Source organism: Raphanus sativus, chromosome 4 (genome assembly GCF_000801105.2).
Source record: "Raphanus sativus cultivar WK10039 chromosome 4, ASM80110v3, whole genome shotgun sequence".
NCBI lineage: Eukaryota > Viridiplantae > Streptophyta > Magnoliopsida > Brassicales > Brassicaceae > Raphanus > Raphanus sativus.
The window spans coordinates 9,434,109-9,459,375 of record NC_079514.1 but is presented as its reverse complement, the minus strand read 5'-3'; the positions used below and the strand labels follow the sequence as shown (position 1 = coordinate 9,459,375).

General features: G+C 38.2%; 8 protein-coding genes across 11 annotated transcripts; 3 read left to right on the top strand and 5 right to left on the bottom strand.

The window, feature by feature from the left end:
- Positions 1 to 657: 657 nt before the first annotated feature.
- Positions 658 to 2,506, bottom strand: LOC108855848 (transcription factor TCP7). Of its 2 annotated transcripts, none has more exons than XM_018629763.2 (2): positions 1,551 to 2,506; positions 658 to 916 (listed from the first exon to the last, which is right to left on the bottom strand). In XM_018629763.2, the coding sequence occupies exon 1, from the start codon at positions 2,359 to 2,361 to the stop codon at positions 1,555 to 1,557; it is 807 nt and encodes a 268-aa protein (XP_018485265.1). In that variant the 5' UTR covers positions 2,362 to 2,506; the 3' UTR covers positions 658 to 916; positions 1,551 to 1,554. The 2 variants fall into 2 exon arrangements, with proteins under 2 accessions (XP_018485265.1, XP_018485264.1); XM_018629762.2 differs by having other exon boundaries at positions 1,530 to 2,505.
- Positions 2,507 to 3,868: 1,362 nt separating this feature from the next.
- On the bottom strand, positions 3,869 to 6,045 carry LOC108852463 (sugar transport protein 11). The gene is made up of 3 exons (XM_018625966.2): positions 5,613 to 6,045; positions 4,575 to 5,530; positions 3,869 to 4,454 (listed from the first exon to the last, which is right to left on the bottom strand). The coding sequence occupies exons 1-3, from the start codon at positions 5,752 to 5,754 to the stop codon at positions 3,969 to 3,971; spliced, it is 1,584 nt and encodes a 527-aa protein (XP_018481468.1). The 5' UTR covers positions 5,755 to 6,045; the 3' UTR covers positions 3,869 to 3,968.
- Positions 6,046 to 6,316: 271 nt separating this feature from the next.
- LOC108852980 (protein TRANSPARENT TESTA 16) lies at positions 6,317 to 8,810 on the bottom strand. Of its 3 annotated transcripts, none has more exons than XM_018626447.2 (7): positions 8,717 to 8,810; positions 8,194 to 8,420; positions 7,377 to 7,446; positions 7,101 to 7,265; positions 6,940 to 6,981; positions 6,796 to 6,837; positions 6,317 to 6,709 (listed from the first exon to the last, which is right to left on the bottom strand). In XM_018626447.2, exons 2-7 carry the CDS (start codon positions 8,379 to 8,381, stop codon positions 6,491 to 6,493), a joined length of 726 nt encoding a protein of 241 aa, XP_018481949.1. In that variant the 5' UTR covers positions 8,382 to 8,420; positions 8,717 to 8,810; the 3' UTR covers positions 6,317 to 6,490. The 3 variants fall into 3 exon arrangements, with proteins under 3 accessions (XP_018481949.1, XP_056863094.1, XP_056863095.1); XM_057007114.1 differs by lacking the exon at positions 8,717 to 8,810 and adding an exon at positions 8,553 to 8,656; XM_057007115.1 differs by lacking the exon at positions 8,717 to 8,810 and adding an exon at positions 8,553 to 8,656 and having other exon boundaries at positions 6,940 to 6,966.
- Positions 8,811 to 10,813: 2,003 nt separating this feature from the next.
- On the bottom strand, positions 10,814 to 13,200 carry LOC108848932 (succinate--CoA ligase [ADP-forming] subunit alpha-2, mitochondrial). The gene is made up of 7 exons (XM_018622399.2): positions 12,846 to 13,200; positions 12,316 to 12,525; positions 12,067 to 12,237; positions 11,824 to 11,947; positions 11,433 to 11,494; positions 11,240 to 11,321; positions 10,814 to 11,132 (listed from the first exon to the last, which is right to left on the bottom strand). The coding sequence occupies exons 1-7, from the start codon at positions 13,083 to 13,085 to the stop codon at positions 10,993 to 10,995; spliced, it is 1,029 nt and encodes a 342-aa protein (XP_018477901.1). The 5' UTR covers positions 13,086 to 13,200; the 3' UTR covers positions 10,814 to 10,992.
- A 1,160-nt stretch (positions 13,201 to 14,360) lies between these two features.
- On the top strand, positions 14,361 to 16,461 carry LOC108855913 (chaperone protein dnaJ C76, chloroplastic). Its single transcript, XM_018629841.2, has 4 exons — positions 14,361 to 14,815; positions 15,119 to 15,375; positions 15,453 to 15,636; positions 15,721 to 16,461. Exons 1-4 carry the CDS (start codon positions 14,483 to 14,485, stop codon positions 16,357 to 16,359), a joined length of 1,413 nt encoding a protein of 470 aa, XP_018485343.1. The 5' UTR covers positions 14,361 to 14,482; the 3' UTR covers positions 16,360 to 16,461.
- LOC108855914 (uncharacterized) lies at positions 16,437 to 18,457 on the bottom strand. Its single transcript, XM_018629842.2, has 4 exons — positions 18,303 to 18,457; positions 17,824 to 17,918; positions 17,466 to 17,740; positions 16,437 to 17,386 (listed from the first exon to the last, which is right to left on the bottom strand). The coding sequence occupies exons 1-4, from the start codon at positions 18,330 to 18,332 to the stop codon at positions 16,581 to 16,583; spliced, it is 1,206 nt and encodes a 401-aa protein (XP_018485344.1). The 5' UTR covers positions 18,333 to 18,457; the 3' UTR covers positions 16,437 to 16,580.
- Positions 18,458 to 19,751: 1,294 nt separating this feature from the next.
- Positions 19,752 to 23,063, top strand: LOC108851462 (cytochrome P450 86B1). Its single transcript, XM_018624897.2, has 2 exons — positions 19,752 to 21,332; positions 22,371 to 23,063. The coding sequence occupies exons 1-2, from the start codon at positions 20,073 to 20,075 to the stop codon at positions 22,791 to 22,793; spliced, it is 1,683 nt and encodes a 560-aa protein (XP_018480399.1). The 5' UTR covers positions 19,752 to 20,072; the 3' UTR covers positions 22,794 to 23,063.
- Positions 23,064 to 23,779: 716 nt separating this feature from the next.
- Positions 23,780 to 25,259, top strand: LOC108853887 (serine/threonine-protein kinase-like protein At5g23170). Its single transcript, XM_018627356.2, has one exon. It carries the CDS (start codon positions 23,953 to 23,955, stop codon positions 24,979 to 24,981), a length of 1,029 nt encoding a protein of 342 aa, XP_018482858.1. The 5' UTR covers positions 23,780 to 23,952; the 3' UTR covers positions 24,982 to 25,259.
- Positions 25,260 to 25,267: the final 8 nt, after the last annotated feature.

Below are 25,267 nucleotides of genomic sequence, written 5' to 3'. Positions count from 1 at the left end.
TCACTTTGATAGTATTCATCAAAATAGAATAGTGATAAATGAATTATTAATTTTAATACAACATTCAATTAATATTAGCTATGATTGAAAAAAAATGAAACTACAATTAACATTATCTATGCACTAGGCATTAGTTGTAAATATAGCATACTTTAACTTTAACTATTCTAACGTTATATGCGTTGCGTGAAAGTTTTTTACTATTTCAAGCTTTGAATATACTATCACGGGGATTAAAACTACACTTTTAGTAACTAACTTTATTTTTCGTACCTGTCCTTCACCGAGGTTTGAATGAATTATAGTAGTGAATTTACTTTCGCCAAAATCAAAACAAGCATTAAATTATGGCTGGCTCCGCCGTACGGCGCTACGTGATTATGGATCCGCCACATATTTGAGTAGTTTACTTTCACACAAGAGACTCTTTTTTTGTCATATGAGGATTATCTTTAACAACTAAAGCACACATACAATGATACAAGAAGTTCAAAGCCGACTGATACATAGCATCACTGGACCGGGACAAAACACCGGAGCCAGAGCCCGGAATCATTGTGCACAAACAAAGACTTCAGCACAAACAAAGAGACATTATAACTCTTATTTGTTCAGTTTTGTTAGAGCTTGTGCTTCTTGAAAAAAAATATAGAGAACTTGATTCGAAATGTCATGTCGCCTTTTGGTATTAACTTTTCAGCAGTAAGAAAAAAGAGATACGAGTCAATCTTTTATCTGACTAACGTGACAAACCAATCTTCCAAACACATGACATAAATTCTTACGAGATGAGAAATAAATAAAAGTCTGAAGAAGAGATTTCAGTCAGATGACACATCTGCTTTTTGTCTTTTTCTACTGAATCCTCTGTTCCTGCATTCAAAATCTTGACGCGAAACCCCAAGAAAATAACCTTCTGAAACCAACAATCCATATACTCATCCAGTTAGATTTCAGCGAGACAATCACACTCAGATAAAAGCTTTCGTCTGTCAATAAATGAAAAGAAAAAGCAAACAAACAAACAAACAAACAAGTTCTGGAAACATTTATTAAAATAATAATGTGGTTAACAGCTTGCGCAATTTGCTCGCCACAGTTGTTGTAACACATTACACAATTAGCAACAACAACAAAAAAAAAAATATAATATAGTATCTGGAATTTTAGACGAAGGCTTTGTTTCGCCGGAAAAACCAGACAAGAAGGGGGGGCCAAAAAAAAAACCTCCGCGGTTTCTTCATTACCCTACATGAGGTACTTAAGGTAAAATCTTGGTTCCGATGAGATATCGATCTTCCACAAAAAAAAAAAAAAACTCTCTGACACAATTTTTAATTAAGACCAGGTTCTTAAACCCTAACCCTAATCTTAACTTAAAAAACACTAAATCACTCCTGGAATCATTCAACCAATCTCTAAAAAGAAAAGAAAAAACACACCCATAGAGAGACCACTAGAGTAAAACAATGCAAGAGATTGATCGATGACAATAGAGAAACAGAGTTTAATATTTTATATATATATACCAAACTAAATAAGAGCTCAACTTCATCAACGCTGGTCATCCTCTCTCCGACCCGACCCGGGAGCTCCACCAGATAAAGAAGCAAGCAAATTAAGATGACCCGGAAGATAGTTCCCGACTCTAGCTGCCGAAGCTTCACCCATCGCTGCCTGTTGCTGTTGCTGCTGGTGAACGAATAGCGCAGCAGCTGCTGGTTGCTGCTGCTGTTGTTGCAAGAACATCTCTTGATGAGCGGCAAAGCTCCAGACCTGTCCGAAATCCTGCCTCGCCGGAACCGCCCAGAACCCAGCCGGAGTAGCAAAAGACCCCATTGTCTCCTCTTTACCGGAATCCTCGTCGCCCCTCAGGCGTTTCCCGAGTATAAACGGCGAGGAGCCCAGCAGAGGAGGAGGCTTGTGGTCCAAGGAAGACGAGGACAGAGCGCAGTTCGCGGAAGCGGAGATAACGGTGGAGTTTCCCCGGACCGAGACCGACGCGGTGGAGAAACTCGCCGGAGTCGTGCCGGTTCCCGTCGCGGCGATGATCGACGGCTCGGCTTGGCGGAGAAGCCACTCGATCGTCTGGCCGTCGGATTTGTGGCCGAGCTCTCTCGTCAGCTGGAACACGCGAGCCGCGCAGATGATCGGCATCCGGATCCTCCTCCCTCTCCCGTCGACTTTGCTGTGTCTGTCTTTCGCCGGAGGTTTCTTCACGGCGAGAGCTCCTCCGTCTGAAGATTGTTTCTGATTCAGCTGCTGCTGCTGCTGTTGTTGTTGTTGTTGTTGATGTTGTCTCTGGTGTTCGATGAGAGATCCATTAGAGATCATAACTCCCTCGTTGTTGTTATTAGACATGGTTGTTTTTTTTGGAAGAGAGAAAAAATGGTGTTTGTATCAGTCTCTTAATATTATTATAATTTACTCTCTATCTGAAACACATTCAGAGAAGGAGGGAGAGGAGGAGAAGCTAATGATTGAGAGGCAGGAGCTGGTGGAGACAGGAAGAAGAGCACATGGGTGGTGGGTCCTTTTCACAGCTCACTCCCTCTGTGTCTTTTTTTTTTCTCTCTCTTTGCTTTTTTAGAGGGGACTTTTTTGTCACCAAGCGGTGAGCTTCACGCTCCTTACCCACGGTTAAGACCTCGCGTGTGTGACACGCTCCGGCAAGGGAATTTAAGCCAGGTGGGTCAACTCGGTGGGACCCGGTCCTTGCTGCGGTTGTTGCAGGCTGCTACGTGCATTTAATAGACTTTTATCCATGCTAGACCCAGCCACGTCACCGACGCTACAAGAGTTTAATCACTAACCTTTTACTGTTTACTGCGTAAAGTAAACTGTATCTCAGGTTTGAATCTGGATACTAGTGCACAGCCTGGTCCTATGTATTTGGACGCTTAAACACACACACAAAAATTTTGCATGTAAATAAATTATTGGTTATTAGTATTACCTATAATTATTTGCATTACAAGAGTTTAATCACTAACCTTTTACTATTTACTGCGTAAAGTAAACTGTAACTCAGGTTTGAATCTGGATACTAGTGCACAGCCTGGTCCTATGTATTTGGACGCTTAAACACACACACAAAAAATTTGCACGTAAATAAATTATTGGTTATTACTTAATTTTTTTTTATGTTCTAAAACTTTTATATAATCTCTTTTGCAAAATTTAAGGCTTAAAACAGGGTGCTTTATAACTTTTACCTCTGTGCCATCCCTTTACCATAACTCTTAGCCACTGGATAAAAAGGTATTATGATTAAGTAAACACTTACCAAAGCCACAAAACCTGTTTAGTTCGGTGGAATCTGATCTTTGGGATAAAAGTTATTTGCATCTTAACTATAGAAAAGATTAAAAAAGGAGTCCAATCAATGAGTGAGGTAATGGATTGGTAAGTAGATTTTGACATCAAAACTTATTAAAGTTTTTTTTAATTTAAAATTATAATTGGCTATTTTCTTTGCCACTCAATTTAAATACTTGCAGTATCACGTGTTTTACGTGAGATGGCAAATGTCGAAAACTCTATAATTCAAATTCCTTTGTCGACAGTTGGCGGATACGCAAGATTTTGTTATACTTAATTGTCTCATCGATATTTTCATATTTTCTTTGCATTATATCGTGACAATAATTTATTTATGACCTATGCACCAAAGTATTTGCTAATATCTTTCTTTTAATTATTGTCGCACCTTAACAAAAAGTATTTCATTAGACGGGTTTATTTAATTGTTAAGTTATATGACACGATACTCCACTTATCAGAGCGGTAATGTGCAATTCTAGTATTTAATAACGATCAGTTTGGGGGAAGATCATGGCTTTGAATGTACGTAACAAGCTTCTTTATTTCTAAGAAAAGACGATAAGATTTTGTCATACTGTCGAAGTAATCTGTAAGACTTAGACAAACGTTTTCCTGAACAAAATTAATCAAATCCTAATACACTTTTACTCTTTTGAAGCTTTTACACTAAATATATAAACTTCATCATCTTCTTCGTCATTATCACCACCATCAACAACACGAGTATACTTGCTCCAAAACCTATGGTCCTTCCACACTCTCGCCATCTCCTCAATAGGAACTCCTTTCGTCTCTGGCAACAAGAAGTGAATGAAGATCGTCATGATCAAGACCAAGACGGCGAAGAAGTAGAACAGACCAAACTTCATGTGGCAAAGCATCGTCACGAAGAACTGTCCAATGAGGAAAGTGAAGAACATGTTCACGGACACGTTCAACGATTGTCCTGCCGATCTTATTTCCAATGGACATATCTCGCTCGGCACTAACCATCCCAGCGGTCCCCACGACCACGCGAAACCCGCCACGTAGAGACATATCAACCCCAAGAGTATCTGCGTATCGAGGGAGGACAATAATCCTTCCCCGTTTAGTCCTATTTTCCAACCAATTATCGAACCAACTGCCACCTGAAACCCAAAAAAAAAAAACAAATCGTCAAGTTTCGTGGACTACCAACTTAAAACTAACTCGCAGTTAGTTAATAGATTACTCATTACTCATGTCAAAGTTTATATTCTGATATATACCTGAGTCAGTATCATTTGGATACCACCAGCAAGAAACAGAGCTCTGCGACCGAATTTATCGACCGAGTAGATGGAGACGAGGGTGGATAAGACATTCACAAGACCGGTGATGACTGCGGAGACAAGAGAGGCGTCCTTCCCAAAACCAATGGTCCTAAACAAGACCGGCGCGTAGAACATGATGACGTTGATCCCGGTTAGCTGCTGGAAGAACGGGATGAAGGTGCAGAACACGAGCTGCGGTCTATACTTAGCTTGCGCGATATTCGTCCAGGGATGCTGAACACTCTTGGCCGACTCACACGCCGCACAGATATCCGTAAACTCATGCTCGACCTCCACGGTTCCTCTGATCTTCTGAAGCATCTTCTTAGCCTCTTCTTTGTTCCCACGTTCGAGGATCGAGCTCGGCGTCTCCGGCAAGAACAACGACCCCACGAGCAAAACAGAGGCCGGAACCGCGGCTAAGCCGAGAGATAATCTCCATCCCACGCCGTTCTCGAGGCTCGGGGTCACGTAGTTGACGATGTTGGCGGATAAGATCCCCAAGGTGATTGCTAGCTGGAAAGCCATGTTGAGAGCTCCTCTGATCTTAGCAGGAGCCATCTCGGAGAGGTAGAGAGGAACAGATTGGTTAACGAAACCGACGCCTACGCCGAGAAGCAGCCTCCCGATGATGAGCATCTCGAGGCTGACGGCGAAACCGTTGAGAAGAGCTCCTGAGAGAAAAGCGAGACCTCCGAAGGTCATCGAGACTTTCCGACCGAAGAGTCTTGTTACGGTTGAAGCGAGGAAAGAAGCGAATAGAGCAGCGAGGTAGAGGGAGGAGGTGAAGAGAGTGAGAAGCTCGTTGTCGTATTTGCAGTACTCTGTCTCGTGCCCTGTTTCGTTTTGCATTTGACGTAGCATGTCCGGGAAGAATCTCGTTAGAAACTCCTCCATTGATGTCACTCCTCCTACAAACAAACAAACATTGAGAACATAATAAAGTAGAGGACGTGACGAATCTGGTTTTCTTGGTTGGCAAGAAAAACAAACCTGAGATACCGATATCGTAACCGAAGAGGAGACCGCCCATTGCAGCAACAATGCAGGCAACCACGACAAAAGTTGTTACACGGCCTTCTTCGTATTCTCCTCCATGGCCGCCACTATCGGCTACAAAAAATCCTCCTCCCATGGACGTAGACGATTAAGCCAGCAGCGGTTTAGGGGCTCTAGATGATGATGATGATGATTATGGTTGTTCGAGCGATCAAGAAGTCAAGAACTCAGAGTTTTCTCGTCTTTATAATGCAAACTTATTGAAGAGAAAAAGAGGAAAGGAAGATTGTTCTTCCGAAACTCCTTTCTTGCTTCTTGATCGTTCTTGCATTCGTTTGTAAAAGGTTATGTGTGTATTTACTTTTTTTTTTTCAATCTTGGCTGAGTTTATATTAAAAGCTATTTCTGGAAACTGTAATCTATTATGTCTGAATCCATTAAAAACTATTTTTAGTTAGAATCCTTTATAAATCCATCATGTATTACAAAGATACTGAGTTGGATACTTTATTTTTGAGCTGGGTTAACCTAAAAGAATGGTTTGACGTAGGTGTTTTTCACTCTTTCTTTAGCCGACCATCTAAAAATCACTGTTAATTAATGAACTTTTATTTCCAGAGAAAAAATGATATGGAACACATCTGCTTTTACGTAAAACAGTTGATCCCTAGTTGGCAAATGTCTGATGATTGGTGAATGATATTATATGGTTAATTATGTAATCAAATACCATTATGCTATTGTATTTCAAAAGGTTCCATAACCACACCAAAACAGACACAAAATAAGACACTGTCCAAGTAAGATAGGTAATAAACGACATAAATGGAGTACTTCTTCATTCAGAGAGAAAGAGTAAATATGGCTGAGGACTAATTATCGTTTTGAAGATTAGGCTGAGCAAGCTGGAGATGGTAATTAGGATCAATCTCCGAAGGAAGCGTAGCTAGCTGAAGAACACTGTTTGGTTGTTGCTGCTGATGATGATGATCATTATAGTACTGAACCTGCTCAAGAAACTGTTGATACTCCCCTGGTTTGGTCTCTATCCCAGCTTGCTGAAACTCCATCGCGGTACGATGCTCATGAAGCTGCAATACATTATACATAGTAAGAATATGTCACTCAAACGTGCAAACAAAATTAACATTATCTAGCTAATAATAACCAAACCTACCCAACGGTACATATTGTTGTTATCGTCTTCCAGCATCCGCCTCTAAACACATGCATAAAACATGATATTGATCGTTAAACCCCCAGTATAAAGATCATTTTTAGAAGAAATAGTGGAAATAAAATGAATGATTAAAGAAGAGACCTTTCTGCTTAGATTCTCCAACTGTTGCTGCAGCAACTCATTCTTCGATATATTTATATTAGATAGAAAAGGAGAGAAATCAGACAAACATACAAAAATGTAATGAAATATAGTTCTAAGAGAATATATATTAATGATATGAGCATACATTGTTACGTTACCTTACGCTCACGGACTTTAAGGACAGAATGCTCGAGCTGTTGCTCTAGTCGATCGAGCTCGTGTGGAGGGATAGAGGCTAAGCCATGTCCCTGGTATGGACGCAGACGGAGCTCAAGCTTACATGTCTCTCTTCGTAGTACTTCAATCTCTTGGCATAGTTCCTCCTATATATACACACAAACTCCAAACTAAATTTCATTCTTGTGAAACTTTTTTTTTAAATTGTTGTTTTAAATTGGTAAAGACCAATGAATAAGTGTGCGTATATATTATACCTGGCCGTCATTAGGGTCAGGAAGTCGCAAGCCGTTGGTCTGCAAGTATCGGTCAATGAGCTGAGGCATCCTATTCAATATTGGTAATTATTAATGTGATCAAATTAGTATTTCAATCTCACAAAAGGTGTTTCCCCCTCTTTGTTTTGTGAAAGAAAACTTAAAACTATAAGCATACCCTTCTTCTCACATTAATGTAGGGCTTATATGTGAATAAGTTTGTCTTCTGGTTTATAACTTAGATCTAAATCTTCTAATTAGTACAGATTTTCATATAATTAATTGTACTTAAATCGAATTATTAAACTAGACTTATATATAGGTATGTATGTATGTGTTGTAAATATTACTCAAGTGTTATATAAACACAAATTGAGATCTTTTTATGAAAAAAGGTTGTTCAAGAAATGTCAAATCTTTGCAGATCTCTTTGCTCGGCAGGTGTAGAAAATATAAAATTTGACCCAAATATACCATTAATGACTGACTATATACATGCATGTACGCATATATACAAATAAATTACTGCAAGAATAAATATATACAGTAGCTAGTATCTGCAGAGAGATTCTTAACGTTTGGGCCAAATTAAAATCTTAAAACCATTTTCATGGTACCTGCTACTTCAGAAACTAATGATGAAAACTGTCTGTTCAACACAAGCACGAGGAGATATATATCTCTCATATCCTCATTTAATTAGATCAATACAATTGACCAAACAAAAAAAAGTAGATATCAATACATACACATGTATGTATAGATCTCAGAAACCCTAATTTGAGAGAGAATGAAAGAGAGAGGAGAAGAAGCTAACTTGGAAGGTTCGGAGCAGTACTCGGTGAGCTTTCCGGTTGCGGAGAAGACGATGAGACCGATGTGAGCATCGCAGAGAACAGAGAGCTCATGAGTCTTCTTGATAAGACCACTTCGCCTCTTGGAGAAGGTCACTTGCCTTGATGTCCGATTCTCTATCCTCTTTATCTCGATCTTCCCTCTTCCCATCTCTCCTCTCTTCCTCTTATTCGCTCCTTCCTCTTCCTCCTGATTCAAATTTACATGTGAGGTGGGTACACAAAAGGCAAAAAGTTTGATCAACTAAAAAGAAATCTCTCATTAAGTGACTAGAAAACGAAAAAAAAAAAAACAAGAATCTAAAACCCTAGATTTAATTACAGGATTCATTTCAATGATAGTCTGATTCTTGAATCTTGAGGTGTGAACTAGAGAGAAGCGAGAGAATGTGTATGCCTAGTTATATAGTGTGATTGTGTGAAATATATATATATATAGAGAAATAAAGAAAGAAAATAAAAGGAAAAGAGAGTCTTTTAAAGTACTTTTATGTTGAGTTGTGTTCTTCTAAGGATCTGGAAATGGAGATCAGTAGTCTATCATGAGATTGGATGACACTAAGAGGAGAGAGGTTAATGGTGGTGCTGAAGAATATGATTAATTACTCTTTTTATTTTCTGTATAATACCGTGTGTATAGCGTGTGTGATTTCATCTTACTGTTTCATATAATTCTATTTTCTCTATAATTCTATTGTCTCCATATGCCTAATTTCATTTTTCTTTCTTCTCCTTCCTTATTACTTTTATACATTTATAAGTTTTTCACTTTTTCTCTATATATTGGAGAGTGCAAATAATATCTATATAAGGCTTACCTATTTCAACAATTTCTTAGGGTTAGTTAATTTACATTGTTACTGCTAATATGTCGTAACATTATATATCTCCCTTTTAAATTTACCTGTAAAGTGAATTAATCAAGATATATACGAAACACTTAGACTACAAAGTAAAAAAAAAGGTGGGCTATCAAAAAACTAAAGCAATAAGTTACATATTAAGTTTTAATTAGAAATGTAATGGCAGTTTGGTAATTTCTTTTGCAGAGAAGTCCCTTTTCAGTCAAATTTAAACCATTAATTTCTTTGATCTGCCATGCATGACGCAATTCTATAAAGATTACAAAAATGGAAATTTCATGAAAAATGTTATAAGGAAAGGAAGTTACCATAAAAAAGCAAAAGGCAAATAGAGAAAGTAGCCAAATGGGAAAGGACAAAGTGTAACAATATTTGAAAGTGACTTTTTAAAAAAAATTCTTACCCACCTCCTAAGCGCCCTTGATTCTCTTATTTCAATAGTAAAATCAATATATGTGTAGTTAAGCCTGTGAAGTTTATATCATCATCTTCTTATTCTTTATCCTGTCAATTTCAATCAAATACTCACTAACGAAAATCAAATTCAAACCTGAGATGGCAAAACAAAATATATGTCCTCGTTTCATCAGAAACAATGGTTAATCTTTTTGTATGATTTGAGTTCTATAATATTTTGGTTACAAAATGAGAGGAAAACAAGAGAGGAACATGTGTCTTTTAATTAGACATCAACATCACCACACAAAGCACAGAAAAAATGTTGTGGCAAGTTATACATTTTAAGTGAGTCTGAATATTGTGTATATTATACAGAGTTTCTGAAAAATGTATACCTTAATAGTAATATATATCAGCAGCTACATCAGATCAGATTACTTTTTTTTAATTAAAGAAAAATTGGATAATATGAGCTGATGAACTACTATTTTAATGGCATGCTTGTAACAGATATGCCAAAATATCGATTTAGTAACGAACGAATTTATATAGTGAAAATAATACGTAGACAATTTACATTTATGTGACGTGAGCAATACAATAATAACAATTGGAGTTCAAATGAAAAGTCTTTTCCTTTGAATTTTGGGTCACAAGAATTTTTTAAGGAAGTAGCGCTTATGTTCTGTCAGAGGACTCGCAGGAAACATGTTATTGTTTCTAAATAAGGAAACTAATAATTAGAGAGGAAAAGTTGGGTCCAAGGCTTTTCTCGTCATTATAGCTACCTCACTCTTCTGGATCCCAGGCTCGTCTACATACGCATACGTATATATTGCGTAGATGTAAGTTTTTTTAATTTATTTAGTAGCATGCCTAACTAAATGATAAATGTTCTGATTCTTTTTTTTTTTTTTCATTTTGAGGCTTACGTAAACTCTAGACAGAGAAAAGAGTAAGACGAATGACATGGAAGCATATATGACGTCAGTGATTCAGTGATTAGTGATAGTATTAAAGAGAACCGCGTGATTACCACCATTGATTTAACTAGGAAGACCCAGTAGGTCTCTTCTCTTTTGTATTGTCATTCTTTATTGACTAAAAGCCGCTCACATGTCAATTAGTTTCCCATATGAAACAACTTTATGAATCATTAATTTATTAAAACATATTTACAATTATTTATAACTTACAAAAAGTTTTTTGTTAGCATCCGTTCAAATCAAGAGTTAGTTATCAGTATGATACTAGTAGACTAGTAGTCAAAGAGCTTCTAAATTTACCCCATAATGTAATATTGACTTTTCAAGCTCAAAAGAACAAGAAACTCGTGAACTGATTTAATTCCCATTTCTAGTAATGATATTATGAAAACAAAGGCCAAAGAAAGAGAACCTCTTCCTCTCTGCAAAATATCTTTTAGTCTGAATATTTTTTTTTTTGGTTATAATAGAGGTACACCAGATTGATCAGATTATGGAATATTAAAATTCACTTCTAATTCAAAAGACCTCTTTCTTGGAAAAGCTCAAACATAGCCGCACCAATCTTAGCTGGTGACTCAACCACCTTAACTCCAGCGTCTCTTAGGCTCTTAATCTTGTCCTGAGCCGTGCCTTTACCACCGGAGACAATGGCTTCACCGGATCAAAAAAGAAGAAGAGAAATTACAAGATTTAACCCCGGGAGTGAGAAGAAGACTGTGTATGAATGAATGACAGAGTCGAGTTAACAGTTCTTTTACCTCCGGCATGACCCATTCGACGCCCGGGTGGTGCAGTGAGTCCAGCAATGAAAGCAACTACAGGCTTGTCTGTACCACTTTCCTGTTTGATTGACAAACATTTATGTTTTTTTTTTTAATTTTGACTATCCATCATCTAGAAATGGAAACGCGTGTTTCTTTTTTTTTAAAAGAGATGCATTGAGTTCGTTACCTTTATCAAAGCAGCGGCATCTTCTTCTGCAGTACCACCGATTTCTCCAATGAGAACGATACCTGAAAGTAACACAATCCTTTATTAGTTACAAAAAAAAATTAAAGCTGGAGTCTTTCTCTAATCTACAAAACAAAGCTTAGATTGGTGAATCACCAAAGTGAAAACATCAATATTCACAACACTTTTGAGTCTATCACTGCAAATGAATGAATCACTTTTTTTCTACAAACTAAAGAACAAGTATTCTTGGGATATAAGGTAAGTATTGGTTTATTTATTTTTTGGTCAAACGGTAAGTACTGGTTATCTACTGAATATTAACGGTAAATGACTCAAATAAAAAGAAATAAAAAAGGATCAATTGTGGTGGCCAGAAACAGAGAGAGACCTTCTGTTTGAGGGTCAACAAAGAACTTCTCCAAGCAGTCAACAAAATTTGTGCCGTTAAAAGGATCCCCTCCAATTCCTACACACGTTGATTGTCCCAGACCTACTGCAGTAGTTTGGAAAACCTGCAATGAAAAGATAAAAACCAAAATCAAGCACTTCTTCCAGCAAAAATCATCATACAGACTTAAGGAAAGTGACAGAGACAAAAGAGAGCCAAACATGACAAAAAAAAGAACCTTACAGCTTCATATGTCAATGTACCAGACCGAGAAACAATCCCTATCTTCCCCGGCTTGTGGATGTACCCCGGCATAATCCCAATCTTACATTCACCAGGTTTGATAATCCCAGGGCAGTTAGGGCCGATCAGCCTAGTTTTGGACTGACTGTTAAGAGCAGCCTTTACACGAACCTACATTACAAAAAAAAATCAAATAGAATCAGTAAACCCCCACTAATGTACAAAACCTATCGAATCTGTTATTATTACCATGTCATGTTGAGGAATCCCTTCAGTGATACAGACAACAAGATCCAACTCAGCAGCCACACCTTCCATGATGGCAGCAGCAGCAAAAGGCGCAGGGACATAGATCACAGAGGCATTGGCTTTTGTCTCAGCCTTGGCTTCAGCGACTGTATTGAAAACAGGAAGACCTAAATGCTCTGTTCCACCCTTCTTCGGTGTCACTCCCGCTACCTATATATATATATATATATCGAAGCAACAAAAACTTTTTAAAAAAAATCATCTCATCACAGACTGAAGCAATTAGTCAGATTACAATCAATTCGGGAGGTACAGAACAGTAAAGTCTCGAACTTTATGGTGTATCCAGAGGAAACGAGACTAGCTGCGATCAAAGTAAGCTCCAAGAAGCAAACCCTCATCACAGAATGACGTAATCGATCAGATTCACAAGTCAATTCGGGGGGTGATGAAACAGTAAAGAGTCGTGCTTTCTTTATGCTCTGTAGAGTTCACAATTTGGCAATTTTCTATCAAAAATGCGAAATTACCATTTTGGTGCCGTACTCAATGGCTTGTTCAGTGTGGAAAGTACCGTTCTTTCCGGTGATGCCCTGGCAGATGACGCGGGTGTTTTTGTCGACGAAGACGGCAGCGGGAGGCGGAGGTGTTGTTCCGAAGGAGCGAGACTTTGTGAGAGACGAAGGGTACAGCTCTGATGATGAGCTGGCGACGGAAGAGCGGAGTTTGGAAGGAAGAGATCCGAGAAGTTTTGTGACTTGTCTAGACATGGCTTTTTCCGAGAATCTCGTCGTACTGATGAAGAACCCTATGAAATCGAACCAAGCTGGAAAAGACGTTGTTGAATCATCAGAATCGGCAGTCGAGAAATGACGAAAGTTTGTGGGCTTGATTGAATGGGTTCATTCATAAAAGCCCATTTATATTTGAGAATTTCTTTTTAAAAGCCCTTATAAATAATATACCCCTCCGTCTCAAATTAATCTAAAACTGATTTTCACACTTATTAGAAAAACACATTAAAATTTAGCTATTAATGTATAAATTTTTGTAATTTTATATTTTTATATTTTCAAACCAATAAAATTTCAGAAAATGCAATTAATATTTTTGAAACATACAATTTTTCATTATTAATCATTTTCTATGTTTTGAAATACATCTTTTTGAAACATTTTTTTTCCTAAAACATGCATCTTTTGAAGCGGAGAGAGTATGGATTAGACAAAAACATTACTATAATAAAGTGTTTTTGTCTAATCTATATATTATTTGTTACTGGATTTTGATTAATTTGGAAAAATGATATCCTAATACATTTTTTCTGAAAAGAACATAAAATATTAATGTCAAAGAAATCCAGTAAACTGCTAGGAATTTAAAAAGAAGATTGTGAAAGAAATAGAAATGTAAATTGCATTAGTGATAAAAAAACATCAGATAAATGTGTTAGAAAAACAATAGCCAGATATAATATATTTATTTATGACAAGACGTTGTAGCCCAATGGTTAGGACGGGTCCCCGCCTGCACCCAGGTAGGGGGTTCGATCCACGCCGGAGGGAACTACCTTGCAACGCTCTTGTCACCCACACGGATATGGGCCATGCTTTCGGCCCATTTGAAAAACTGGGAGGGGCGTCTATCCGTGGGCATTCCTTCCCCTTGGGGATTAGTCTGGGCCTTCTGGGCCTGGGATACCCCCAGGTTAAACAAAAAAAAAAAAAAATATATTTATTTATAATAAGTCTTGTGATTCAACATAGTTATATTCAATTGATTTTGAGTTAGAAAACTCATAACAAAAATATTGTTATCTTCTAAAGTTTATAGTATTAACCGTGTCAATTAGATTATCTAAATATGTAATTGACATAATAGAAGCCACGCCAATTTTCATGGATTGATGATCCTCAGCCTTAAACTTTTATTCCTATGAATGGATAACATCACAAAAAGTTCAAACTCTTTTTATTCCCCACCAAACAAAATTTTTGTCCCCTTTTATTCAATTTCCATTAGATATTTTCAACTCAAATTGGAACTTTCTTTTTGCGTCTCAAAATAAATATCTTCCAAGAGAGAGATAGAAAAATAGTTCACCCATAAGATATTTTATACAACCTTCCTCCACCGTCCGGAGCAGAACAAAGAGAAGAGGATCAAAATGACGCCGACTATCTTTACTCCCACGACTCTTCCTCCCTCGACTACTACATGGCCATGTACCACCACACCTCAGAAGCTCACTACCATTAGAACACCTTTCAAGCTCAAGTGTAGAGCTACTTCATCATCTTCCATCACAGACTTCGATCTTTACGACCTCTTAGGTATCGACCGGGGATCCGACAAGTCTCAGATCAAAGCAGCTTATCGTAACTTGCAAAAACGTTGTCATCCAGATATCGCAGGAGTTCCAGGCCACGACATGGCCATCATACTTAACGAGGCTTACAAGCTTCTGTCTGATCCTATCTCACGCCAAGCCTATGATAAGGTTATATAATTAATACTCCCTCCTTTTTTTAAATTGAAGTATAGTTGTTAAGTAACCTTATTGTTAAAAATAAATGTTTTATGATTTCAATGTAATTTTAGACTAATTCCTGTTTTACCTTAAATTTAAAGACAATAAATACTATAGAATTTTAATAATAAAATATAAATAAAAACTTTGTATTTAATTGTGTTTTTTTGTGAAAAACATCTAATTTGAAACGATGGTATATATTGCTTCTTTGATTTTTTGTAGTTTTCTTGAAGGGCACGCTAAGTAAAACAGTACGGTTGCTTGTTGCAGGAGCAAGCGAAACTGGAAGAGCTTAGAGGCTACACAGGGAAACCTATCTACTCGGTTTGGTGCGGACCAGAGACAGAGCAACGAGCTGTGTTTGTAGATGAGGTCAAGTGCGTTGGTTGCTTGAAGTGTGCTTTGTGTGCAGAGAGAACGTTTGCTATCGAAACAGCTCACGGGAGAGCTAGGGTTGTCGCTCAGTGGGCTGATCCTGAGTCTAAAATCAAAGAAGCTATCGAAGCTTGCCCCATAGACTGCATCTCGTAAGCACATAACGATGGTAGATCTAGATTTTTCCATCTCTTTATATGATTTTGATTCTTTTATGCGATCTGTGCAGAATGGTGGAGAGATCTGATCTAGCGCCATTGGAGTTTCTTATGTCAAAGCAGCCTCGAGGAAACGTGAGGATAGGGGTTGGGAACACGGTTGGTGAGCGTGTCTCCAACGTGTTTGTTGATGTCAAGAAGTTCCAGCAAAGATACGCTGAATCTGTGAGCAGAACCACAAGAGAGAGCTCACATGTGAGAGTGTCTTTTACATTTGTCTTAAGCAGCAACTAGAACTGTCGGATATTGAGTAGCTGTGTGTGTGTGTCTTTTGAGCAGGAGAGTGACTTGCAGAGAGAAGTAAGAATGAGTGCAGTGGAAGCAATCAGGTCTATCTCCAATTGGCTATACTGGAGATCATCACCCTACTCAAAACCATTGAGTCCTGATTCAAACATGAGTCTCACTTTCACCAAAAGGAAGAAAGCACCAGAACCAAACATCAGAAAGCTTCAAGACGCTGTTGCAGCAATGAAACAAGCAGAACAGAGCGGGGAAACCAAAGAAAGACGACGACCAGCTTCCATGGTTGGAGAAGATTACTGGATTCCATCAAACCTAGCTCTTCCCTCATCCGGAAACACCAGTACCAAGACTACTTCGGTGCCTCATAAGAACACTCCATCTGAAGAGAAGGCTACTACTAGTAGTAGAAGAGAATATACAAGGCAGAACTTCAAGATACAGAAGTTCCCAATCGGAACAGCCACAGTAGCAGTGTTCCTGGTTCAGTTCCAAGCCAGCTACAGAGCCCCAGAGCTCAGTGACCATATAGGTGGCTCGTTGGCTCTGTCTATAGTTAACAGCCCATGGCAGCAGATTTTGTTAGCCGGAGTTACCTGGTACTTCATCGGTGCAATGTTACTCCAGCTTGTGGAAGCTATCCAATCCAAGCAAGAAGAAGATAAAGAAGCATAGACCTAATAGATATAATATGTACAGCATATCCGTTTTAATATGTAACAGCGAAGATATTAATTACTACAGTATATATATACAACAAGAAAAGTGCTTATTGAATTTATTCCTGACAAAACAATTTAAAAATTGTACTTAAGAGTCAATAAGCATTTGCCATAATCAAAACCCAAAACTCAATTCCAAAAAAGAACATAACAAGAGAGAAGTGGGGACAAGTTTTAGCTCCATCTTCTCCGGTCCTCCTCTTCGTTAACCGGAGTATACCAATCCGGTCGTCTCTTAGAGTTGCTCAACCTGTAATTCAGAAGAAGCTCCTCATCGCGCAACGCCCTCGTTGCCACCAAAACCAATGTCTTCAGAACCGGAGCGTCCAAGCCGTTGTTACCACCTGTCTTAAACCAAAAGCTTCCAAATCTCTTCATCTTCACCTCTCCAGAATCTCCAAAAGATACATTGGGAATGTAAGGCCGCAGATCTTTCAACGCCAAGGGGAAGTCATAGGGACATATCATAACGTTTGGGTTGGTTTCATTCGTAGGGTGGTTAGCTAAGTGACCAAAAGCCAAAGGGTTTCTCCTCTCGAGAACCTCTTTTGCTTTACCCGAAGAGCCTTGGAGTGGCTTGCTCAACGCTTTCCATAACCTGTCTGAACCGTTTTCTGCTGTTTTAGCGTCTGTTTTGACCGCAGCAGGTGTGTAGGAGCCAGTCCATGCTTCTCTACATTCTCCTCCAAGACCCCAGGGCTGAGCGTTTATCACGGTCCCGTCGTACCTGGTGATGAGATACGAGTTCTGTGAGTCAACCTTAGGGTACCCTGGGATGTACCTGTAGAAGGCAGGGGAGTAGATGACTCCAGGGTAAAAGGCTAAGACTGTTCCAGCATCTGCTTCGCCTTTGATGAAACAACCTTGACCAGCGTCTTTGTGAGGTACTACCGAAGGTTTGATCTCAAGGGTATAGCCGAGCTGATCCATTAGTCTCTGTGAGACCTCAGCGAGTTTCAAAGGCTTTGTCTCCGGAACAACTGTGCTGAAGAAGAATCAGTGAGTCTAAAAATGAAATAAAGTTCACAAAGTGACTCTAAGTAAAACGAAAACACTTACGAGGCTTATCTGCAGCTAAAACAGCATTACTCCCACCAACGGCGAAAGTAAGACCGCTTTGACGACGAGGAGGGGTTGCTGGTTGTGATCCCGGCTCGTTCTTGCTAACATCAGGAGGACAGAGGATTCCATCCATCAAAGAGCAGAAGTTTTCAACTTGGTAGTGAATGTTGTCTTGAACTTGTTTCTGCTGCTCAGACAAAGAGGTTTTACCAGCCATCTCAATGATCTCTTCTGCGTCCGTCTCCACAGCTTCTCTTCCCAGCCGGTTAAAGCTAGTACACAATTCGTTTTTTCATGAGCTTAAAAAGTGGATGCACTCACAAACTTACAAGAACAACAACAAAGACAAACCAACCTTGTATACATAAACAGTTTGTTAATGTCTGCTTCAAATTGCAGTTGCCTTGGGTTCTTAGCAAACGTGGTACTCTTGGCAAGAACTCCAACAGCCTGGAGATACGCAAAAATGTAATGCAAACAAAACTATAAGAGAAAATCTCAATCAACACTGCCTAAGACTCTTACTAAAACCCTGCAAATCCCTAAGATCCATTCATCCTCAGTGCGAATAAATTGATCAAAGGCTAAAACTTCACGAGACATATAACAGCAGAAAACGAAAACGGTTAGATTCCTCTTCAACCTAACTTCGTATGTTCTAATTTATTTCTTGGCAATGCCACACCAAAATAGAATGAGGACATTTCAAACATATTGGTTCAAACCGAAACCCTAAAGGCACAAACTTTCTTCGCTCCCAGTATTATAAATCGTACCAGAGAGGGTAAAAGTTCGACGAAGATCAAAACAGACAGAAGCAAGAGATTCATTAACCTTTTGAAATTTGTTGAAAAGAGACGCCATTTTCTCTTTTCTGATAACAAGCGATTCTCTAACCTCGTCTGTTGTAACGATTGCTAGAAAGGGTTGATGAGCATCAGGAGCTTGGGTCAAAAACCTCTGTTGAGGAAGAAGATGACTGCATCTAGTAGTAGTACTTGGAAGCACACCGCTCGCTCCACATGGCTTCATCACCATGTATGGGCCTTTTTCTTATTAATGGGCCGAACACTGTGTCTTTTGGGCTTTCTTATATCTTTCTCTAATTTTTTATATAAGTTACATTTTAAACATTATATATTATCTCTTATCATAAATCTATTCTATTAAATTTTAAATAATCCAAAAAACTTAATCAACTTATATGATTAATCATTATATTATTTTCTTATTTTAGGTTGATTGATTGTTTTGATAAGTTTTTGTTTTTGATATAATTGAATCACACGTGTAATACGTATTCTGTTTTGAATTAATTTGGGCATTAATACCAAATTTTTAACCACCTGATTTGTAATATACATTTTTTAAATACACCGGGCAAATTTAAACAAATGAAAATATAAACAAAATTATTTATATTTATGACGACGAGTGTGCTAAGAGCTAGACCTGAAGAAATTATATATAAGCCAATGATGAGAGACCAGAGTTAATAGCGGAGGTTCGAATTAAAATCAGACATAATGTTAGGTGTGTAACAGTTTAACATTCATATATGTACAGAATTGTTTTGTGTGTCAGACTGTTATCTTACAATTTATTTATTTATTGACCTCAGCGTACAAATTCCTTATAACAATCCATATACACGTTTTAATACAAAAAAATAACAACATGCGACCGCGTACAAATTCCTTGTAACAAGATCCATTTACACGTTTTAATACAAAAAGATAACAACATGCGACCGCGTACAAATTCCTTATTACAATCTATATACACGTTTTAATACAAAAAAATTAACAACATGCGACCTTTATTTATTTATTTATGTAATGTTATAATCTTTCCTGTAGGCACTACACAAATAAATAGTCATATAGGTATTGCAAGTAACAATAGCTTAAGAGTTTTGTAGAGTTAGTTTCGTCAGTTTTGAACAACCATTTGATTATTTTGTAAATAGGTATTCCAATTATCACTACCTATCTAATTAAAACGTGATTAGATGGCCTAACTAAAACGAAGAGTTATCATTTTGGTGTAGATGATGCCCCCATTTAATTCGGCTTATTGAGAATATAAAACTCATTAAACTTCCTCATAAAAAAAAAAATCAAACGTGGCGATGTAACGGAGATAAAGTGCTAGGCTATTAGCTTAGGTTACCCATAGCCAACTACCTCTCATCTGATCCTTCCCCAAACTAGTTCACAATTCTGGTCAATAACACAATCCAAAACCCTTAAATAATTTTTCTATTTAAGCCTCTAAAAAGATTCGACCATTGAAATTCTCAAAAACACAAAGCCCCCATAAACCCAAAAGAAACCCTTCATTAAGTGTAAGAAAAGAAAAGTAACGGACACACACGAGAATCAAAGAGCCGCAGGAATATTAAGACACAAAAATTTGTCTGCTCACCAAACCAAACCCATCTTCTCTTGAGAGCCTAAGTTTTTTTTTTTTGTCACCCAACACAAGAAATTCATGCAATATTCTCCACCCACTTGCTAACTAACGACCTCTATTTCTATTAACCTCTCTTCATTCTTCATTTCAAAGATTATCATTCTCTTCTTTTGTTTTTTTTTTGTCACAATGAATACCAATTCTTCTTATAATTTCACCTTCAATAATGTTTTATTCTCTTCTTCTTCCTCCACCGGTGACCCTCTGGTTACACGGAGGCTGTTTCTCTTGAGAAATGTTCAAGTTCTTGAGCTTTTTATAGCTCTTTCCGCCTTTATCGCCATACATTCCTTGCGTCAGAAGAAACACTACGGACTTCCCGTGTGGCCGTTTCTAGGGATGCTTCCCTCTCTAGCTGTTGGCATCAGAGGAAACATATACGAGTGGCTATCCGATGTTCTCTGTCGTCAAAACGGGACGTTTCGTTTCAGAGGCCCCTGGTTTAGCAGCCTCAACAGTACTATAACTTGTGACCCAAGAAACATCGAGCATCTCCTCAAGAACCGTTTCTCTGTCTTCCCTAAAGGCTCTTATTTCCGAGACAACCTTCGAGACCTCCTAGGAGACGGAATCTTCAACGCTGATGACGAGACTTGGCAGAGGCAGAGGAAAACCGCAAGCATCGAGTTTCATTCGGCTAAGTTCAGACAGCTAACGACTCATTCGCTGTATGAGCTCGTGCACAAGAGGCTCTTACCAGTTCTCGAAACTTCGGTTAAAAGCTCTTCTCCTATTGATCTACAAGACGTCTTGTTGAGGCTAACGTTTGATAACGTATGCATGATTGCTTTTGGAGTTGATCCAGGGTGTCTCGGTCCTGATCAACCAGTTATACCTTTTGCAAAAGCCTTTGAGGACGCAACAGAAGCTGCGGTTTGTAGATTCGTCATGCCTACTTGCGTGTGGAAGATCATGAGGTATTTTAATTTAGGAACGGAGAAGATGCTAAAGGAGTCTATAAAAGGTGTTGATGATTTCGCTGATGAAGTTATCAGGACGAGGAAGAAAGAGCTGTCTCTCGAGGGTGAAACCACAAAGAGATCGGATCTGTTAACTGTGTTTATGGGTCTAAGAGATGAGAAGGGAGAGTGTTTTTCAGACAAGTTTCTTCGTGATATATGTGTGAACTTCATACTTGCTGGGAGAGATACTTCTTCTGTTGCTCTGAGCTGGTTCTTCTGGTTGCTTGAGAAGAATCCAGAGGTGGAAGAGAAGATCATGGTGGAGATATGTAAGATTCTGAGGCAGAGAGATGACAGTGGAAATGCAAAGAAGATAGATTACGAGCCTGTTTTCAGACCAGAAGAGATCAAGAAGATGGATTATCTACAAGCTGCTTTGTCTGAAGCACTCAGACTATACCCTTCAGTTCCTGTTGATCACAAAGAGGTAACATTTTGACTAATTTTTATATGTTTTTCTTGCCAATTTTCAATTAATTGCTTAGTAAGAAAGCCAGATTTTAAGATAAAATTTTGAAAACAGTAAAACTAACTGCATGTTTAATTAATTTTCCTTTTTACCCAGTAAACCAAAAAAAAAAAACTTAAAAAGCATATTCCTGTTTGGTTTCTTATAGGTTACCTAATCAGTAACGAGATAGAGTTATGAATATTCTTGGGAAGAAAGCTAATTAATACGTAGGTATCTTAAAAGTCGTTTTCAAAGAAGAAATAAATAAACTACATGTTTGACTTCCTGGTAACAAATAAGAATGTTATGTTCTGCTCTTTCACCCATTAAACCTAACCACAAAATCATTCATATTCCATTCGTTTCAAATTGCATGTTTTTTAGGATTTTTGATACATTAAAATATCTAGTTTTTTATTTAATTATTATAAATTATAGCACTTGTTAGTTAAATTAATTTGAAAATTGCATTAAGAGTATAAAAAGATACTCCCTCCGTTTCAATTTATTTGTCGTTTTAGACTTCGGCACACAGATTAATAAAACATTTAATTTTATATATTTAGTAGATAAAAACATCATTACCAATACATCTAATTAGATTTCAACCAATAAAAAATAGATTAGATTAAAAAGTCAATAAATTTTGCATTGAAATCATAAAACAACACTTATTTTGAAACGAAAATTTTGCTCCAAAACGACATATAATTCGAAACGGAGGGAGTATTTGTTAATAGTATTTGAGGAGAAAACTCAATACAGTAATATGTAGTTCAATTCCCGTTGGTCATCAAGGATTAAAAGATATCGGCATCACTAGAATACAGAGAATAATTTCGGTCGGTTTCGGTCGCCGAACACTATAATTTATTCAGAAAAAACATTTGTTTTGTAATGAAAAATTTATTCAACAACAAGACATTTAGATCAAAACGGAGTGAGTACTTATTACGTTTCTATGATTTTAAACCTATCAGTCTATCACCTTGTTGCTAACCTGTTATTATTCAGGTCCAAGAAGATGATGTATTCCCGGATGGAACAGTATTGAAGAGAGGAGAGAAAGTTATATACGCCATCTACGCAATGGGCCGTATGGAAGCAATTTGGGGAAAAGACTGTCGTGAGTTTAGGCCAGAGAGGTGGCTAAGAGACGGACGGTTTATGAGTGAGTCTGCCTATAAATTCACTGCCTTCAATGGCGGTCCACGTCTTTGTTTAGGCAAAGATTTTGCTTATTATCAGATGAAATCTACCGCGGCTGCAATAGTTTACCGATACAAGGTGAAGGTGGTGGAGGGTCACAAAGTGGAACCGAAGCTAGCTCTTACGATGTACATGAAACATGGCTTGATGGTGAATTTGATCAACAGGAGTGACTCCGAGGTTGATCGATACTATGCCAAATCTATTGATGAAGGGAGTTTTAATTAGTGTTTGTTAGTTGAATAAGTGATAGTTTACTTATTTTTGGATCATTTGAATTTTTTAAATTTATGTCTTTTTTATAATTTGGTTATTCGATCGATGATTGCGTTTGTGGAGAAAGAAGGTTGATATGGTTATATAAAACCTTCCTATTGTTAGGAACTTAGGATAGTAGTTTGTGCTTGGGGCTTGTAATATCATAATAAATTTGTTTTCTTTTGTATGCGTACAAAAAATATTGCTTCAGATATAATGACATTATAATTCATTTGTAAATCAGCACTTGTAGGGTACTTAATTTTGAAACTTTCATTTAAAGAAAAAAAGAAAAACAAGATCCTAAGAACTAAACACTTTTGGATGAAAATAAACATACTTTATTCTGAAAAATAAAATGATATATGATGAGTATAGCTTTAACGTGCCAGGACGTTCATACCAAGTCAAAATATGTCTCAAATGACTTTGAATCATCACGTTGCAACAAAGTTTGCATGTATCTTTATCACCGCATCTACGATTTTTAGAAGAATCATCCAGTCATGAACAGCTCAAAAGTGCCACTTCATGAAATAAAATAAAACAGTGATTGAATCAAAGAAAACATACAAGAGATGCATGTTATAGAATGCAACATACTCTAAAACAATGTTAGTGTCATGATGGCATATCTACTATGTAAACTGAATGACTTTTCTCTGTTTCAAACACTTGTTTGTTTTTGTTAAGTATTGTTTTACTTGATCTCTGCGAGTCAGTACTGTCTCTCGGGTTAGCTAGCTAAACGTACCGGTTAAGGTATTGTCTAAAGGTTAGGCCAACAACATATGGCGCAGAGAAAAGAAAAGAGGTGTTTTGATGAGTTGTTTAACATAGTGTGTGACTCAGCTTTTAAGCCATAAACGTTGAAGTTTGAACCCCAACTGTCTCAAAAGCATGAAAAATGTCCGAAGGAATATGGCAAAACTAGTTTTCATCATTACTTTTATAAAATCAAATTATAAAAAAAGATTTGTATCCCTTTATTCCTTTTGCTTTTCCCTCGGTATCATTCTTTTTGTTTTCTCAATAATTTTCACATTATTATTTACGCAACTTTATTCTTCACATTAGTGATCTGATTTACATTACCACACTACGCAAACACACGCCTATCTTTATTATCATGGAGTTTGATTACGAGAAGCTAGTTTCCGCCACGGATGGATTCTCTCCTTCACGTCTCATCGGCAAAGGAAGCCATGGCTACGTCTACGAAGGCCTCCTTCACGAAGAACATAACAGAGTCGTTGCCATCAAGACACCATCCTTGTCCTTATCTCGATCATCACAACCATCCTCTCCTCTTATCACAAAAACAGAACAGATGAAGAAACTAGAAGACGAGATCAAGATCATGTCCTCTCTCCCTTATAACCCACACGTCTTGACCTTCCTAGGCCACGCCGAGAAACGACTCATGGTCGTTGAGTACATGCCAAACGGATCTCTACACCAGCTACTCCACGTGTCCTCCTCCGCTACTCCTCCTCGTCCCACGTGGCTTAAACGCATCGAGATCGCGCTAAAGATCGCACGTGCGGTTCACTTCCTTCACGAGCAAGGCATCCTCCACCGTGACATCAAATCCGATAACATCTTATTCGACTCCAGCTGGGAGCCGAAGCTCGCCGACTTCGGACTCGCCGTGGACTTGGTAGCTGAGAAGAAGGCACCGACGGCGCCGGCGGGAACCATCGGGTACCTTGATCCGAGTTACACGTCGCCGGAGAAGCTGAGCGCCAAGACCGACGTTTACAGCTACGGCGTCGTTTTGCTGGAGATCGTTAGCTGCAGGAAAGCGATCGATGTCTCTCGCTCTCCGGCTTCGATAGTGGACTGGGCGGTTCCGTTGATCGAAGAGGGGAAGATCGGAGAAATCTGCGGCGGCGGAGGAGGAGGAGGATCGGGTGTTTTCGTGGAAACGAATCTTCGGTTGTTGAGGATGGCTGCGCGGTGCGTGTCCTCCGACGTGGAGTCGCGTCCGTCTTCCGGGGAGATCGCGGCGGAGATGGTGGCGTGTTTGACTGAACCTGTGAGGAGGAGTTTGCCGTTGTGGATCAGCTTCTTTCGCGGGGTTGTTAAGCTGAAACGCAGGAAAAAACGGTTGAGAGAGAGGATGACGTGGCCGGGTCAAACTTGTCGCGTTAGGTGAACTGGTCAAATATCGGGCCGGGTCTGGGCTTAAGAGGATGATTACAAAAAGCAATCATCCAAACAGAAGAAGGTTTTGATGGTGAAGCACAAAATATAACAAAGCATATTATTTGGCCTTTTGCGTTTTAACTAGCATTCAAATCCTCGTAAAGAAGATTAAATATTATATCACTTGCCTATATCATATGTTATCTGCAATGAAATAACCAATTTTTTTATTGGGGATTCTTGTAGTTTTGAATTAACTTTCATAATTGAGTAAAATCTTGTGCAATAGTATAACA